The 19,691-nt window shown below is 39.9% G+C and overlaps 1 protein-coding gene across 2 annotated transcripts in view; it reads right to left on the reverse strand.

Annotated features, from left to right (window-relative positions):
* Positions 1-4,079: 4,079 nt before the first annotated feature.
* LOC139749113 (acid sphingomyelinase-like phosphodiesterase 3b) overlaps positions 4,080-19,691 on the reverse strand; it is a 31,240-nt gene continuing 15,628 nt past the window's right edge. For both annotated transcript variants that reach the window (XM_071662702.1, XM_071662701.1), the window contains exons 4-7: positions 15,069-15,209; positions 14,226-14,351; positions 8,655-8,835; positions 4,080-5,592 (exon numbers count right to left, since the gene is read on the reverse strand). In XM_071662702.1, the coding sequence (XP_071518803.1) occupies positions 4,802-5,592; positions 8,655-8,835; positions 14,226-14,351; positions 15,069-15,209 (1,239 nt within the window). In that variant the 3' untranslated portion in view covers positions 4,080-4,801. The remainder of the gene's footprint in view (positions 5,593-8,654; positions 8,836-14,225; positions 14,352-15,068; positions 15,210-19,691) is intronic.

A 19,691-nucleotide genomic window follows, 5' to 3' on the forward strand; every position in this document is an offset into this window, starting at 1 on the left:
CCCCATCCATAAACAAATTAAACGACCATGGAGACATCACACACCCCTGCCGCAAACCTACATTCACTGAGAACCAATCACTTTCCTCTCTTCCTACACGTACACATGCCTTACATCCTCGATAAAAACTTTTCACTGCTTCTAACAACTTGCCTCCCACACCATATATTCTATATGGTGAGGTGCCTGAGGATTGGCGGAATGCGTGCATAGTGCCATTGTACAAAGGCAAAGGGGATAAGAGTGAGTGCTCAAATTACAGAGGTATAAGTTTGTTGAGTATTCCTGGTAAATTATATGGGAGGGTATTGATTGAGAGGGTGAAGGCATGTACAGAGCATCAGATTGGGGAAGAGCAGTGCGGTTTCAGAAGTGGTAGAGGATGTGTGGATCAGGTGTTTGCTTTGAAGAATGTATGTGAGAAATACTTAGAAAAGCAAATGGATTTGTATGTAGCATTTATGGATCTGGAGAAGGCATATGATAGAGTTGATAGAGATGCTCTGTGGAAGGTATTAAGAATATATGGTGTGGGAGGCAAGTTGTTAGAAGCAGTGAAAAGTTTTTATCGAGGATGTAAGGCATGTGTACGTGTAGGAAGAGAGGAAAGTGATTGGTTCTCAGTGAATGTAGGTTTGCGGCAGGGGTGTGTGATGTCTCCATGGTTGTTTAATTTGTTTATGGATGGGGTTGTTAGGGAGGTAAATGCAAGAGTCCTGGAAAGAGGGGCAAGTATGAAGTCTGTTGGGGATGAGAGAGCTTGGGAAGTGAGTCAGTTGTTGTTCGCTGATGATACAGCGCTGGTGGCTGATTCATGTGAGAAACTGCAGAAGCTGGTGACTGAGTTTGGTAAAGTGTGTGGAAGAAGAAAGTTAAGAGTAAATGTGAATAAGAGCAAGGTTATTAGGTACAGTAGGGTTGAGGGTCAAGTCAATTGGGAGGTGAGTTTGAATGGAGAAAAACTGGAGGAAGTGAAGTGTTTTAGATATCTGGGAGTGGATCTGGCAGCGGATGGAACCATGGAAGCGGAAGTGGATCATAGGGTGGGGGAGGGGGCGAAAATTTTGGGAGCTTTGAAAAATGTGTGGAAGTCGAGAACATTATCTCGGAAAGCAAAAATGGGTATGTTTGAAGGAATAGTGGTTCCAACAATGTTGTATGGTTGCGAGGCGTGGGCTATGGATGGAGTTGTGCGCAGGAGGATGGATGTCCTGGAAATGAGATGTTTGAGGACATTGTGTGGTGTGAGGTGGTTTGATCGAGTAAGTAACGTAAGGGTAAGAGAGATGTGTGGAAATAAAAAGAGCGTGGTTGAGAGAGCAGAAGAGGGTGTTTTGAAATGGTTTGGGCACATGGAGAGAATGAGTGAGGAAAGATTGACCAAGAGGATATATGTGTCGGAGGTGGAGGGAACGAGGAGAAGAGGGAGACCAAATTGGAGGTGGAAAGATGGAGTGAAAAAGATTTTGTGTGATCGGGGCCTGAACATGCAGGAGGGTGAAAGGAGGGCAAGGAATAGAGTGAATTGGAGCGATGTGGTATACAGGGGTTGACGTGCTGTCAGTGGATTGAATCAAGGCATGTGAAGCGTCTGGGGTAAACCATGGAAAGCTGTGTAGGTATGTATATTTGCGTGTGTGGACGTGTGTATGTACATGTGTATGGGGGGGGGTTGGGCCATTTCTTTCGTCTGTTTCCTTGCGCTACCTCGCAAACGCGGGAGACAGCGACAAAGTATAAAAAAAAAAAAAAAAAAAAAAAAAATATATATATATATATATATATATATATATATATATATATATATATATATATATATATATATCATCCCTGGGGATAGGGGAGAAAGAATTCTTCCCACGTATTCCCTGCGTGTCGTAGAAGGCGACTAAAAGGGAAGGGAGCAGGGGGCTGGAAATCCTCCCCTCTCGTTTTTTTTAATTTTCCAAAAGAAGGGACAGAGAAGGGGGCCAGGTGAGGATATTCCCTCAAAGGTCCAGTCCTCTGTTCTTAACGCAACCTCGCTGATGCGGGAGATGGCGAATAGTATGAAAGAAAGAAAGAATATATACAGGAAAAGACCACATTTGCTCACACTCAATCTCTAGCTCTCATATGGAAAGATGGAGTGAAAAAGATTTTGAGTGATCGGGGCCTGAAAATGCATGCAGGAAGGTGAAAGGCGTCCAAGGAATAGAGTGAATTGGAACGATGTGGTATACCGGGGTCGACATGCTGTCACTGGATTGAATCAGGGCATGTGAAGCGTCTGGGATAAACCATGGAAAGTTCTGTGGGGCCTGGGTGTGGAAAGGGAGCTGTGGTTTCGGTGCATTATTACATGACAGCTAGAGAATGAGTGTGAATGAATGGGGCTTTTTTTGTCTTTTCCTAGCGCTACCTCGCACACGAGGGGGGATGGAGTTGTTATTCCATGTGTGGCGAGGTCGCGATGGGAATAAATAAAGGCAGAAAGTATGAATTATGCACATGTGTATATATGTATATGTCTGTGTATATATATATATGTGTACATTGAGATGTATATTTGTGTGTGTGGACGTGTATGTATATACATGTGTATGTGGGTGGGTTGGGCCATTCTTTTGTCTGTTTCTTTGCGCTACCTCGCTAACGCAGGAGACAGCGACAAAGCAAAATAAATAAAATATAAATTTATTTATTTATCCATTCCTGGCACTACCCCACCCCACAGGAAACAGCATTGCTACCCCCTACTTCAGCGAGGTAGCACCAGGAAAACAGACAAAAGAGGCCACATTCATTCACACTTAGTCTCGAGCTATCATGTGTAATGCACCGAAACCACAGCTCCCACAAACCTTTCCATGGTTTACCCCAGACATTTCACATGTCCATTGACAGCACATTGATCCTGGTATACCATATCATTCCAGTTTACTCTATTCCTTGCACGCCTTTCACCCTCCTTTATGTTTAGGCCCTGATCGCACAAAATCTTTTTCACCCCATCCTTCCACCTCCAGTTTGGTCTCCCATTCCTCCTTGTTTCCTTCACCTCTGACACATATAACCTCTTTGTCAATCTTTCCTCTCATATTCTTTCTATATGTCCAAACCATTTCAACACTCACTCTTCTGCTCTCTCAACTGCACTTTTTTTTATTTCCACACATCTCTATTACCCTTTCATTACTTACTCGATCAAACCACCTCACACCACATATTGTCCTCACTCATTTTATTTCCAACACATCCACCCACCTCCGTACAACCCTAACTATAGCCCATGCCTCACAACCATATAACATTGTTGGAACTATTATTCCTTCAAACATGCCCGTTTTTGCTCTCCATGATAATGTTCTCTCCTTCCAAACACATTCTTCATCACTCCTAGAACCTTTGCTCCCTCCCCAACCCTGTGACTCACTTCCGCTTCCATGGTTCTATTCACTGCTAAATCCACTCCCAGATACATCTCTGCATTAGTATAGAAAAACCACAATGAAAAAATCATTTGCATCATCTGGCTTAATGCCTGAAGTATCTCATATTTTTCTTCCTCTGTTGGCTCATTGTTAAAAACTGATAAAATAATATACACAGTCATCTAAGAATAGGCACCAGCTTCTCACAAAATAGCAACATGCATCTCTCTTCATTAATGTTTTTTTTATGAATACTATAAAATATACTTTTACACTACATGATGTTACCCTGCATATAACATATAAATTTTGGTAAAAATACAGGGAAATTTTATGTATAGCTATAAGAGTGTAGTGGGTCAGCTATTTATCTAAAATTGCACACAGAAAGCAGCACTCTCTCTGCAGTTTAGTAGGTATTTTGGAGGTGATATGAGTTGTAGCCATTTATGCATTACAGGGAGGAATTTTTTTCTTATCAATAGTAAAGAATATATTCAATCCCATACATCCAGTGCTTGTAGTAAAAAAGGGTAAATGCTTCTCTAAATCTTCTCTCTTGGATGACCCTAAAGCTTCCCACTATAATAACTGAATTGTTTCAAAAGGTTCTTGAATAATAGGAAGAAAAAAACAAAGGCACATCATGTCAAAGAATACATTCCATCCATAGATATTCTTTATTACAAATCCTATACACTGTTTTCTAATTAGTGCTTAGTTATTTACAGTTACCCCAGGGCCCCCTTTGCCAGGAGCTACTGCAGCTTAGAAGGTTTTATGATATTTCCTCAACATGAAAATCACCATGTGAACACTGTGGGAGCAGTCTGACCCGAACCAGAGCTTTTTTGATCCAAATGCCATCATGAGTAACAAGGGTGTCACCTGCTATGGAAAGAGCCATAATGACATGACATATCATAATGGTTCGAAATTAACTAAAAGCTCACCAAAGAGGTTGCTGCCTAATTCAGTTGGAAATAATGTGAATAGCAAGTCAGGTTTCTATCATACTGAGAAAGTATTTAGCAAGTCTAATTTACATTGCATGTTTTCATGGACACAGGAATTGACTGAGGCATCCTCTATTTGCTAAAAAAAATATGACATTCAAATTTGTGCAGGATTCAGCACTGTAAAGTTTTATATGGAATACTCACTTTAAAAAAATTAAAAAATACATACAGTAGGCACTAATCAGTTCTACATTCTGATGATATGATTAGCTTTTTTTCTAACTAATCAGTTTAAAAAGGCTAAGGTATACCATGCACACACAGTACTGTTATGCATAAAAGGGGAAAATTAACTTAGTTCCATTGTACACAGGAGAAGCATAAACCTCAAGTTCCAACCAACTAAAGGGAATAACAAAATATATGTTTTTAAGGAAGCGGCTTGTAATTTTGTTGACGACACCAGGGGAAGTCTGTGAAAGGTAGGCCTTTCTCAGTCTTAAGCATTTGATTCCTTTTAATTGTTATGAGTACTAACATTACAGCCAAAGTTACAGCTAAAACTACAGTTAAGCTCATACTTAAACCAATAACAACGATGATAAAGTGAGAAGAGTTAGAGGATTTACTAAGCAACTCAACACTTCCGGGAAGTCTATCCTCCATTACAAATGTTGGAACTTCCTTGGAGTGCTCTACTGAAGCTTTCATTCCTACATCATATTTAGTCTGGTTATATCCCATACACTTTCGTAAAGCCTTTATTTTAGCATATGCTATTGCACATACCTGACCTTTTTTACACTGCGGATCGCAGAGGCCATTATCATACCCAGCAGAATTCCTTGCATAGTACTTCTGAAACAAGGCATCATCTGATACAAGTTGTTTGTACAGGCTTGCCATATCAACAGCACTAAGGCTTTTTAGCCCATATGTTTTCCTTGCTTTATAATACAACTCCCACTTTGGCCTTACTAACCCAGTAACTTTAAATGAAGTGCTGTTTAATCCAGTGATATCTTTGGTGCTACCTAACTCTTCAGCAGCAGAAACATCTGTTAAAGTAAGATTGAGGTGGTACTGAGTATAATCTAATAATGATGATTTGTTGTAATAGTACAGCCGTAGTGAGGGATTGATTGCTGTGCCACCCGGAACAGGAGATGGATACCATGGTGTTAATGATGGTGCTAGGAAAGCCACACTTTGTACATCACCTATGTGGAAAAATGGATTATTAATATTCATGAATTTAAGAATAAATATTTTGTATAACAATGATAATAAATACTGTATAAGGATGAATGTTGGTTAGCTAAAATAACAAGTACTATGACATTTTAAAGATTCATTATGCAACAAAAGACATAGATAGTTATCTCACTTCTAAATACACTTACAATTTTCTAGATACTACAAGTTTACTGAATACAATAAATATTACTTCCATAAATAAGGTCTATAATTGCCTTTGGGGAAAAATTTAGCCTTAACTAGGAGCTTATAGAAAATCCTTATAGGATGGAGAAAGAGACAGACCTGCTCATAAAGCCCCCCTGCATATCACTTAGCATCAAACATACAGGAGCTTTTTGAGAGAATGATCTCACCTGATGAACAAAATGAGTATAATGTGTGAGAATGGTCTTGCTTAATAAAAAGAGTGTAAAGTGAAAGCAATTTGTGACAAGGGTCTCACCTGACTAAAAAAATGAGTGTATAAAGTATGAGAATGATCTCACTTAATAAAAAGAGTGTAAAGTGAAAAAGAAGTACTTACATGAAGTTCATGTTTATGGGTTCTGGAGAATTAAGCCACTCAGATGGCCATCACAAACAGCAATTACGTATGAAGATGGTTAATGTGTGTAATGTACATTTACTTTTGTGCATGCAACTTAAAAAATGGATTTTCATGTCAACTAATTTAATGTGTATGTGAGATGGGTTTTTTTAACAGTGACATTAAAAGTGAAGCTAATGGGATATAGAAAAACATTACAAAAATCAAAAAAGAAGTTAACTCTAAGGAAATGGTAATTATCACCCTGTCACACCCTGAGGAACTGGTGCAAGTGGTCTTGATCATTAGCAGCATGCTTACAACCACTTACAAGACATGTGGACTCCTACAAAATGAACTCTCGGAGGAATAAATGATGAATGTAACAGGATGAAAATTCCAGGTAGTTTCAAAAGGGATACTAAAAGTAAGTTGGATGCGTGTGAGACCAGTAAGGGGCTAATGAACCATCTGACCGGATATGAATGAAGGTTGTGAAATTGGACTTATTAAACACATTAAATACTAGAGCTGTATCATTGGCAAACAACAACTGACTTACTTCCCAGGTCCTCTCATCCACAACAGACTGCATACTTGCCCCTCTCTCCAAAACTCACATTTAACTCCCTAACCACCCCATCCATAAAAGAATGATGTACTCCAAAACCAAAGTGCATAACAGTATTTTTTTTCATACTTGACCCCCATGTTCCATGTCAAGTAAGCCATGCCAGGAACATATGAAGAAATGCCACATCCACTCTTGTCATGTGTAATGTACTGAAATCACAGCAATCAGGCCCCACAGAACTTTCCATGGTTTACCCCAGACACTTCACATGCCCTAGTTCTGGCCACTAATAGCACATTAACCCCTGTACACTGCATATTTCCAATTCACTCTAACCTATGCATGCTTTTCATCCTCCTGCATGTTCAGGCCCAAATCACTCAAAATCTTTTTTTTTACTCCATTCTTCCATCTCCAATTTGGCCTCCCTATTCACCTTGTTCCCTCCACTTCTGACATATATAACCTCTTTGTCAACCTTTTCTCACTTATTCTCTCCATATGTCCAAATCATTTCAGCACACCCTCTTCAGCTCTTTCAATTATACTCTCTTTATTACCACATACCTCTTACCTTTTTATTACTTACTTGATCAAACCACCTCACATCACATAATGTCCTAAATCATTTCATTTCCAACACAACCACCCTCCTCTGTGCAGCCTTACCTATAGCCTATGCTTTGTAGCCAAATAATTTTGCTGGGACTACTATACTTTCAAACATACTTACTTTTGCCCTCCCGGATAACATTCTTTCTTTCCACACATTCTTTGGCAGTCCCAGAACCTTTGTCCCTTCTCCCACCCTGCAACTTTCTTCTGTTTCAATGGTTCCATTCACTGCCATGTCCACTCTTAGATATTTAAAACACTTTACTTCCTCCCAAGATTTCTCTGTTCAAACTCCCACCCTAACTAACCTGTCCCTCAACCCTGCTGAGCCTAATAACCTTGCTTTTACTCACATTTACTCTCAACTTCCTCCTTTCACACTCTTTTATACTCTTACCAATTTGTGTAGCTTCTCACATGAATCCCCCACCAGTCCTATATCATCAGCAAACAACTGACATCACAGGCCCTCTCATCCCCAACAGACTGCATACTTGCCCCTTTCTCCAAGACTCATTTACCTCCCTCACCACTCCATGCATAAACAAATTAAACAAGCATGGTGACATCACACACACCTAATGCAGACCAACCTTCACTTGGAACCATTTACTTTCCTATCTTAATACAGTACAACTTTGATAAGTACTTCTCACTGCTTCTAGTAGCTTTCATCCACCACTGAATATTCTTGACCTTCCACAAGGCATCTCTCAATCTTATCATGTGCTTTCTCCACATCCATAAATGCCCACACAAATCCATTTGTTTCTCTTCAGTATTTCTAACATGAATTCTATAAAGCAAACACCTGATTCATGCATCCTCTGACACTTCTGAAACCACAATGCTGCTCCTCAATCTGATGCTTTATACATGCCCTCACCCTCTCACTCACCATCCTCCCTTACAACATACTATGTACACTTAACAAAGTTATACCTCTGAAGTTTAAACACTTGCATTTATAAAGAGGCACTATACATGCATTTCACCAACCCTCAGGCATCTCATCATAATCCATACATACAGTGAAAATCCTTACCAACCAATCAACAACATAGTCATCCCCTTTCTTGATAAATTTAATTGCAATACCATCTACTCTAGCCACCTTGCCACATATCATCTTATGTAAGCCTTTCCCCACCTCTTCTCTCTTCACCAAAGCACTCCATGACTCTCACTTTGCATACCACCCCAATCTAAATACCCTACATCTGCCATGCTGTTCTCAAACACATCAACAGTCCTTCATTAATTGTATAGATTTAATATTAAAACAAAATACAGGCATATATATTTACCTTTTGAAGTTGAAAACAACCTGAAGCTGTCAGTGTGCTCATGGCCATAAATCTGTGCCATAATAACCATACCAAATTCATTCAGAAGATCAACATAGGCATCATTGTATGTGGCATTAAAAAATGGTATGGCTGGAAATCTTTCAAAATATCCAGGAGGGGCATGTGCAGCAATTATAACCTAGAAAAAAAGTTGAATAATGATAATGATCACTACTTTCTAGTTACAAGGACTAATCCTAGATAAGAATAATTAAGGAGTATATAATGGTTTTATAGTTTAGAATGGGTAGAAGGCTAAAAGACATTCTATGACAATGAGGATTGAGGTGAAAAAAAAATTTATATATATAATTAAGAGGATTTGGAAAGATCCAAAGGGTACCAAAGCAAATCCAAGAGATATTTTTTCTACACCTATCTACCTCAGTGAGGTAGCACCAAGAACAGAAAAACAACAGCCTCATTTCTAAACATATATTCTGTAGGTCTTGATGTCTACTGCACCTAAAATCAGTGCCTACCATCCAAAACCAAGCCCTAAAGACTACTCCACAGTTTATTTGACTGCATCACATGTGCTGGTCCAGCTCAGTAACAGGACATCACCCCTGCCACATACCATTTTGCTACAGTTCAATCTGTCCAATGCATGCCTCTCACCTTCCCGAATGTTTAGATTGCATTACCCCCGAGCCCTCTTCCCACCATTCTTTCATCTCCTTGGTCTCCCTCTTCCCCTTGTTCTCTCCACTACTGATATGCAGGTCCTTAGTTTCTCTTTGATCATCTCCTCCATGTGTATGAACCACTTCAGCACACCCTGTTAGCTCTTTCGGAACTTCAGACTGGTCATACTACCAACCTTCTCTCTTACTGTCACACCACATATCATCCTTAGGCACGTAACTTCCAACATGTCAATCCTTTTCCTTTCTTTTGGATTCAGGATCCAAAACTTGCATCCATACAACACTACTGGACTACTATACCTTTAAACATAACAATCTTTGCCCTAAAAGAGACTGACCTGTCTTTCCACACTATCCTTAATGCAACCAAGACCTTAACCCCTTCTTATATCCTATCCTATGAGTCACTTAGACCTTCTACTGCCATGTCTACTCCCTAGTACCTAATGCACTACCTTTCCTTCAGATCCTCCCTATTCACCCTTTTTCATCCCCCTGCTGCACTTCATTACACTCCTTCATTTCATATTGACTTTAAACATTCTTTTACGTGAATTACTCTCCAAAAATCTACCACCAATGTCTCGAGATTTTCTCTCAAGTCTGGCATCACAGATTAATCATCTAAATACAGCAACTGATTTACCTGCACGATCTCAGTTTATCACAGTCCATATATGTCAAAGTTGCTGCATGTGGCCCAGTAAAGGGTTTTATGTGGCCTGTAGGATCTCATTGTGCTTTTATTTTTAACATTTGGTTTATGCTGGCCATTAATGTAAGAGAACAAAATTAAAATAAACACAAAAAAAGATTCAGAGTTGGGAAAATGGGTAAAAAATGTGCACCCCAATCCTGTATTTAGCTTAAAATTTAACCATCCAACTACAACTACTAGTACTACTACGAAAAAAAAATCACAAATTATACCCCAACAGGCATCACATAAATGTAGGGTTCAATGTCAAAATATGTTGTCTTGTTCCTAAACAAAACTTTTAGTATTAGCAGTTATTTATTTATTATACTTTGTCACTGTCTCACACATTAGCGAGGAAGCACAAGGAAACAGATGAAAGAATGGCCCAACCCATCCACATACACATGTATATACATAAATGCCCACACACGCACATATACATACCTATACGTTTCAAAGTATACATACACAGACATGTACATATATACACATGTACATATTCATACTTGCTTTCCTTCATCCATTCCCATTGCCACCCCGCCACTTCCGTGTGAGAGCGCGAGGTAATGCTAGGAAAAGACAACAAAGGCCACATTCGTTCACACTGTCTCTAGCTGTCATGTGTAATGCACCGAAACCACAGCTCCCTTTCCACCTCCAGGCCACACAAAACTTTCCATGGTTTACCCGACACTTCATATGCCCTGCTTCAATCCATTGACAGCACAGCAACCCCAGTATACCACATGATTCCAATTCACTCTTATTCCTTGCATGCCTTTCACCCTCCTGTAAGTTCAGGCCCCCATCGCTCAAAATCTTTTTCACTCCATCCTTCCACCTCCACCCCTGACACATATATCCTTTTTGTCAATCTTTCCTTACTCATTCTCTCCATGTGACCAAACCACTTAAATACATCCTCCTCTGCTCTCTCAACCACACTCTTTTTATTACCACACATCTCTCTCACCCTTTCATTACTTACTCGATCAAACCACCTCACACCAAATATTGTCCTCAAACATCTCATTTCCAGCACATCTACCCTCCTCCACACAATCCTATCTATAGCCCATGCCTTGCAACCATATAACATTGTTGGAACCACTATTCCTTCAAACATACCCATTTTTGCTCTCCGAGATAACGTTCTCGCCTTCCACACATTTCTCAACGCTCCCAGAACCTTCGCCCCCTCTCCCACCCTGTGACTCACTTCCGCTTCCATGGTTCCATCCACTGCTATATCCACTCTCAGATATCTAAAACACTTCACTTCCTCTTGTTTTCCCCATTCAAACTTACCTCCCAATTGACTTGTACCTCAACCCTACTGAACCTAAAGTATTAGCTATATCTATCAATATTTGAACCTAAAATATTAGCACTATCTATCAATATTTGAACCTAAAGTATTAGCAATATGTATCAATATTTTCACTCAAAACTTGCAGCTCCAATCAAAACCAGGTTTATGTACATAGGTCCCTTGCCCACCACAGTTTTGCCAACCAAAGTAATGTTTTGAGTATTTTTTATTAATATTTCATTATACTTCACTACTGTCTCCCACATTGGTGAGGTAGTGCAAGGAAACAGACGAGGAATGGCCCAACCAACCCACATACACATGTATATACATAAATGCCCACACATGCACATATACATATATGTACATGTCAACATATACATACACAGACATATACTTATATACACATGTACATATCCATAGTTGTAGCCTTCATCCATTCCTGTTGCCACCTCACCACCCATGAAATAGCATCCCCCCCCTAAAGAGGCAGCGCCTGGAACAGACAAAAAAGGCCACATTTGTTCACACTCGGTCTCTAGCTGTCATGTGTAATGCACCGAAACTACAGCTCCCTTTCCACATCCAGGCCCCACAAAACTTTCCATGCTTTACCCCCAGACCCTTCACATGCCCTGGTTCAATCCACTGACAGCATGTTGACCCCGGTATACCACATCGTTCCAGTTCACTCTATTTTTATGCACTTCTTTCACCCTCCTGTATGTTCAGGCCCCAATTGCTCAAAATCTTTTTCACTCCATCCTTCCACCTCCAATTTGGTATCCTGCTTCTCCTTCTTCCCTCCTCATTTGACACCTATATCCTCTTTGTCGATCTTTCTTCACTCATTCCCTCCATGTATCCAAACCATTTCAACACACCCTCTTCTGCTCTCTCAACCACTTTTTATTACCACACAACTCTTACCCTTTCATTACTTGCTTGATCAAACCACCTCACACCACATATTGTCCTCAGACATTTCATTTCCAGCACATCCACCCTCATCCACACAACCCTATCTGTAGCCCATGCCTTGCAAGCATATAACATTGTTAGAACCACTATTCCTTCAAACAAACCCATTTTTGCTCTCCGAGATAACGTTCTCGTCTTCCATAGATTCTTCAACACTCCCAGAACCTTCACTCCCTCCCCCACCCTGTGACTCATTTCTGCTTCCATGGTTACATCCGCTGCTAAATCCACTCCCAGATATCTAAAATGCTTCACTTTCTCCAGTTTTTCTGCATTCAAACTTACCTCCCAATCAACTTGTCCCTCAACCCTACTGAACCTAATAACCTTGCTCTTATTCACATTTACTCTCAGCTTTCTTCTTTCACACGCTTTACCAAACTCAGTCACCAACTTCTGCTGTTTCTCACCTGAATCAGCCACAAGCGCTGTATCATCAACGAACAACAACTGACTCACTTCCCAAGCCATCTTATCGAAAACAGACTGTATACTTGCCCCTCTGCAAATCTCTTGCATTCACCTCCCTATCCATCCCATCCATAAACAAATTAAACAACCATGGAGACATCACGCACCCCTGCCGCAAACCGACATTCACTGGGAACCAATCACTTTCCTCTCTTCCTACTGGTACACATGCCTTATATCCTTGGTAAAAACTTTTCACTGCTTCTAGCATTTTACCTCCCACACCATATACTCTTAAAACCTACCACAAAACATCTCTATCCACCCTATCATATGCCTTCAGATCCATAAATGCTATATACAAATACATCTGTTTTTCTGAGTATTTCTCACGTACATTTTTCAAAGCAAACACCTGATCCACACGTCTGAAACCACACTGCTCTTCCCCAATCTGATGCTCTGTACATGCCTTTACCCTCTCAATCAATACCCTCTCCTATCCCTGGGGATAGGGGAGAAAGAATACTTCCCATATATTCCCCGCTTGTCGTAGAAGGCGACTAAAGGGGGCAGGAGTGGAGGCTGGAAACTCCCTCTCCTTGTATCTAAATTTCTAAAAGGGGAAACAGTTTAGAGTAATATATATCAATTTACCCACTATATAATCAAATTTTGAGTATCCACAGTTTTCCAATACACCTCCAATATTGTATCCATGCACTGGGCAAAATTCAAGTGGCCATAGGCTGCTTGAGGCCCAACCCAACAAACAATCATTTCCAGGGAGAGGCAGGAGAAGCATCATAACTAAGTAGTGTAGCAATGCCAGAGCAAGCACTGACGTAGCCTTTTGTGTGATATAGCTAGATGGCTGCTTGGTAGGAATAAAAAGATGCAGGCTCAGTGGTGGCGTAGTGATATCCCATTTTTATCTTACAATTTTGTACAAAATTTCTTTAGATTTCTTTAAACATGTTTTTGTGGTATAACATTATTTATTTTAAACCTGAAGTGTTCATTACAGGAATGAAGGTATCTATATCAAGAGTCACTCCCCCTAACCCTTGCCAAGCACAGTCTTGGCAACTATGGAGTCTTCTTGAAATGTAACCCCAGTGGTTGGCAAGGAACCTCACAGTACATATATTATTAATACACAGTTTATTCATTTGTGATAAGAGGACATAAACATCTTAGAAATGGAGATTTCTGAACACACTTTACATTATTCATTCTCTGCAAATACAGAAATCTCTTGTAATGTAGTACAACTGTTAACAGAAGGCCACAGAATTACATTCTACACATCAGCAGCATTACACAAGGAAGGATAACAGCAAATAGTCTGCAGTTCAAGCAAGAAATTCAAGGAAGTTTGGTTCAGATCATGTGAAAATTGTGAAAATCTCTTGGCTGGATACAGATTGTTCCAACTGCACTCATAGTAAAGGACTTTCCATATTCATACAAACCTTTGAATTTGTCTCTTGGGCCATCTGTAGCCTTTTCCTCAACCAAGCAAACTGTTCACAAGGGTCACTTGCATTCACACCAAGTTCATTAAAGGCGTAATACAGGTTGGTGTTCACCACTAATACCTGTATAAGAAATTTTTCAATAATTAGGTTTATTAACCACTACATGTTTATAATAAAAGTTTTCTATGAAATATTCTAAAAAGTGAAGTAAAAACAGGATAAGTGCCTATCTTATTACTTGTCATGAGCTAAACAGTAACTTTAGTCCTGCTTGTTAAATTTTTCAGTGATAATAAACATCAAATTCTGTCCTTGACACTATCTTGCTTGAGAATATACAAAACATGAAAAAAACAATGCTGAGTTTGAGAAAACCTTTCCTTTCTCCAGAGAAGCCCTGTGAACAACCCTCTCTTCCTTCATCCTATACAACATCCACTCTATTCTAATTTTTCATGTAATGGAATAAAATCATATGTCTGTGGTTTGGTGAGACAGACTAAATGGGATTGCTTGGGAGAGTCCTATGGCTTTGCCACATGGCAAGCACATCAAAGAAGCTTATCCTTGGAAAGGAAGTGGGTAAACCCCATACATGAGGCATGATAGTCTCACACACCCCCAATCTGTGGGTACTAGACTATTGTTTTCTATACTCACAAGGCATCCCCAGCTGAAAGAATATTTTTTTTCCAAACTTCAGATCCCAATTCTTTCCTTTCTTCTACTTTTACTTTCATCTGCCTATCTTCTGGAATCTTATGCAACAGTTGACATATCTTTCTGAATTCTTAAACTTACAACCTGAGAATCACAACAATAACTTATAGCACTTACTGTTATACCAGTAGGAAGTTCATACCCATAGTAACCTCCTTTCTTGAATTCTTCCTGTGCTTTCTCAGGTAAGATAGCAGACCATCCTCCTTTAGTTAAATAAAGTCCATAAAACTCTTCTCCAGCAACTGGAAAATCATCCTGTATTTCATGATGAAAATGGTACCAATGATTAACGAAGATTTGCTAGTGTATACAGTAAAACAATATCATGTAAATAAACCTATCCCCCTACAAAATAGAACTGATGAGTTCTTGAAAAGCTGAACATTACCAGGAATTCTGGTATACAAAACCCATTTTCCCATTGCCTACTATTGTAAAACTGAAGATGCTTTGCATGCCTGTAGAAAAGTTCAATCACAATATACAAAAACAAACTTAAGAATACACAAAAACAAAATATTTTTAAACACTTTCTGATATATACTGTATTCAATAATAATCTGACAAATCATCAATAATTTTTTTTTTCAAACTTTGCCATTTCCCAAGTGGTGAGGCAGTACTAGGAACATACAAAGAGCAGTCTCATTTGCTCATGTCCACCCTCTGGCTGTTATGTGTGTGTAATGTGCCAAAACCAGAGCCTTCTATCCACAGCCAGGCCCTACAGACCTTTCTATGGTTTCCTTCAACTGCTTCATATGCCTTAGTTCAGCCCACTGACCTCTGTATACTGCACTGCTCTAATTTACTCTCCCCAATGCAAACCTCACACTCTCTTATATGTTTAGGCCCTGAGCACTCAAAGTATGTTTCACTCCATCCTTCCACCTCTCACTTAGATTTCTCCTTTTCATTGTTCCTTCAACTTCTGACATGTATAGCCTCTTCTCACTCATCCTCTCCATATGACAAAGTAATTTAAGTACACCCTCTTAAGCTCTCTCACATGTACTCGTCTTACTTCCAAATCTCTCACTTGCCCTATCACTTCTATTATTAACCATCCTTACACCACATACTGTCCTGAAGCATTTCATCTCCAACACATCTACCCCTTTCCATAATTTATCATCTACGGCCCATGACTCACAGACAGTGATCTCTTTTTTCACACACTTCAACAAACCATAGCACCCCTCACCCACCCTAAGGCTCACTTCAGCTACCATTGCTCCATTTGCTGCCATATATACTCCCAGGTATAGGTTGTACCTCTCTAATCTGTTGCTCTGTGGTCCAGTAACTCCCATGGTCCAGCACATTTTGAATCTGCCACCATTAGTTTGTGGATCTGCCACCAGGGTGGTGCTGTTAGCAGTGCTAAGGCACCAAAATCTGTTTACACCAGCCAAGCTAATTAACACTCCTGTTAATTTCTTATATTTTATTTTTTGCTAAAAATGAAAGCCAGAAAAGTTTAAAGTTTTGGAAAACTTTGAAAGGAGCCAGGAGTACAGAATTAGGCAGTGCACTTATAAAGTGATTTAAGCTCCTACATAATGAAGATGTAATCATTTCTGGGGAGATGCTTATCGAGCAGGCCAAAGTTTTTCTTAGAAAACTAAAGCTAGACTATGACTGCGAATATTTGCAAGGATGCTTACACAAGTTTAAGAAGATACATGGGATTTCAGTACATAATGGGTGTGGTGAAAAGTGTGGGTCTGATATGGAAGCTTGTAGTATAAGGTCATAGTGTAAGGTCATATTAAAAGAATCAATAAAAACTCCAATTCTCTATCAAACAACCAACAGCAATATGTACAGGGCGAGAGAGAGTGTATGAACCGGCTGCTTGGCTAGACTGACACAGTGCATGATGGCTGCCTTGGCAATAACAATAAAACAAGTATGGTAACAAGGGTCGACCAAAGCCAACTACCAACCTATTGTGATTTGTTACATTAATTACCCATCACAAAGTTGCAACAAAGTTTGTAGTTGAATTTGCACAGCTAGTGGCAGCAGAAAACTTGGCCCCAGAACAAATGTATAATGCTGACGAATATGCCCTGTACTGGCGTCAAATGCCATAGAAAAGCCTTGCCCAAGATACTGAGGAGTCTCCATTTGGGGGTATTTCTGATGTAATATGAAGTAACAATAAAAAACTTGTTTGGAAGCATTAATGGTTGTATTATTTCCCATTTTAAGCTTTGTTCCAACTTTGATGACAGCAATATGTGTGTGGAATGAGCTGACAAGACTATGGGCCAGGTATACGTTTACATAGGAAGTTCCCTTAGGGGTTAAATTCTGTTTTCCAGCATTTTCTGTGGTCCGGCAATGGCCAGGTCCCAAGGTTGCCGAATTAAAGAGGTTCAACCTGTATCTATAACACTCCATTTCTTCAGGTTCTGTCTATTCAAACTCATTTTGACTCCAATCTCTCTCTTCTGCTAAAAATTCAGCTCTCAATTTCCTCATCTTACATACTCTCCCAGACTCTGAAACCAACTTCTGCAGTTTCTCACTTGAATCTGCAACCAGTGTCATATCATCCGCAAACAGCAACCAATTCACCTCAGAACACCCTCATCCTGAACAGACTGTGGATATGTCCCTCCTTCTCAGACTATCTCATGATGTAGTAATAATGATAATAATAATGATAATAATAATGATTATCATTATTATTTATATATATATTTTTTATCCACACACATTTAGACACTCCAATCTGAGCCTTCGAGGAGGATGAGCACTCCCCACGTGACTCCTTCTTCTGTTTCCCCTTTTAGAAAGTTATAATACAAGGAGGGGAGGGTTTCCAGCCCCCCGCTCCCGTCCCCTTTAGTCGCCTTCTACGACACGTGAGGAATGCGTGGGAAGTGTTTCTTCTCCCCTATCCTCTTCCTCTTCGAAGGCTCAGATTGGGGTGTCTATTATGTGTGTGGATGTAACCAAGATGAGAAAAAAGGAGAGATAGGTAGTATGTTTGAGGAAAGGAACCTAGATGTTTTGGCTCTGAGTGAAACGAAGCTCAAGGGTAAAGGGGAAGAGTGGTTTGGGAATGTCTTGGGAGTAAAGTCAGGGGTTAGTGAGAGGACAAGAGCAAGGGAAGGGGTAGCACTACTCCTGAAACAGGAGTGGTGGGAGTATGTGATAGAGTGTAAGAAAGTAAACTCTAGACTGATATGAGTAAAACTCAAAGTGGATGGAGAGATGGGTGATTATTGGTGCATATGCACCTGGGCATGAGAAGAAAGATCATGAGAGGCAAGTGTTTTGGGAGCAGCTGAGTGAGTGTGTTAGTAGTTTTGATGCATGAGACCGGGTTATAGTGATGGGTGATTTGAATGCAAAGGTGAGTAATGTGGCAGTTGAGGGAATAATTGGTGTACATGGGGTGTTCAGTGTTGTAAATGGAAATGGTGAAGAGCTTGTAGATTTATGTGGTTTAAAAAGAGATATACATAAGTATATGTATGTAAGTAGGAGAGATGGCCAGAGAGCGTTATTGGATTACATGTTAATTGATAGGCACGCGAAAGAGAGACTTTTGGATGTTAATGTGCGGAGAGGTGCAACTGGAGGGATGTCTGATCATTATCTTTTGGAGGCGAAGGTGAAGATTTGTAGAAGTTTTCAGAAAAGAAGAGAGAATGTTGGGGTGAAGAGAGTGGTGAGAGTAAGTGAGCTTGGAAAGGAGACTTGTGTGAGGAAGTACCAGGAGAGATTGAGTGCAGAATGGCAAAAGATGATAACAAATGATGTAAGGAAAGTGGAGGAGGAATGGGATGTATTTAGGAAAGCAGTGATGGCTTGTGCAAAAGATGCCTGGGACATGAGAAAGGTGGAAAGTGGGCACATTCGAAAGGGTAGTGAGTGGTGGGATGAAGAAGTAAAATTGTTAGTGAAAGAGAAGAGAGAGGCATTTGGACGATTTTTGCAGGGAAGTACTGCAAATGACTGGGATATGTATAAAAAAAAAAGCAGCAAGAAGTCAAGAGAAAGGTGCAAGAGGTGAAAAAGAGGGCAAATGAGAGTAGGATGAGAGAGTATCATTTAATTTTAGGGAGAATAAAAAGATGTTTTGGAAGAAGGTAAATAAAGTGTGTAAGACGAGAACAAATGGGAACATCGGTGAAGGGGCTAATGGGGAGGTAACAAGTAGTGATGAAGTGAGAGGGAGATGGAGCGAGTATTTGAGGGTTTGTTGAATGTGTTTGATGATAGAGTGGCAGATATAGGGTGTTTTGGTCAAGGTGGTATGTGAAGTGAGAGGGACAGGGAGAATGGTTTGGTTAACATAGAAGAGGTAATGAAAGCTCTGCAGAAGATGAAAGCTGGCAAGGTGGTGGGTTTGGATGGTATTGCAGTGGAATATGTTAAAAAAGAGGGTGACTGTGTTGTTAACTGGTTGGTAAGGATATTCAATGTGTGTATGGTTCATGGTGAAGGATTGAGGATTGGCAGAATGCATGCATAATGCCATTGTAAAAAGGCAAAGGGGATAAAGGTGAGTGCTCAAATTGCAGAGGTATAAGTTTGTAGAGTACTCCTGAGAAATTATATGGGAGAGTATTGATAGATAGGGTAAAAGCATGTTCAGAGCATCAGATTGGGGAAGAGCAGTGTGGTTTCAGAAGTGGTAGAGGATGTGTGGATCAGGTGTTTGCTTTGAAGAATATATGTGAGAAATACTTAGAAAAACAGATGGATTTGTATGTA

The sequence above is a fragment of the Panulirus ornatus genome, chromosome 6, assembly GCF_036320965.1.
Source record: "Panulirus ornatus isolate Po-2019 chromosome 6, ASM3632096v1, whole genome shotgun sequence".
NCBI classification, from domain to species: Eukaryota; Metazoa; Arthropoda; class Malacostraca; order Decapoda; family Palinuridae; genus Panulirus; species Panulirus ornatus.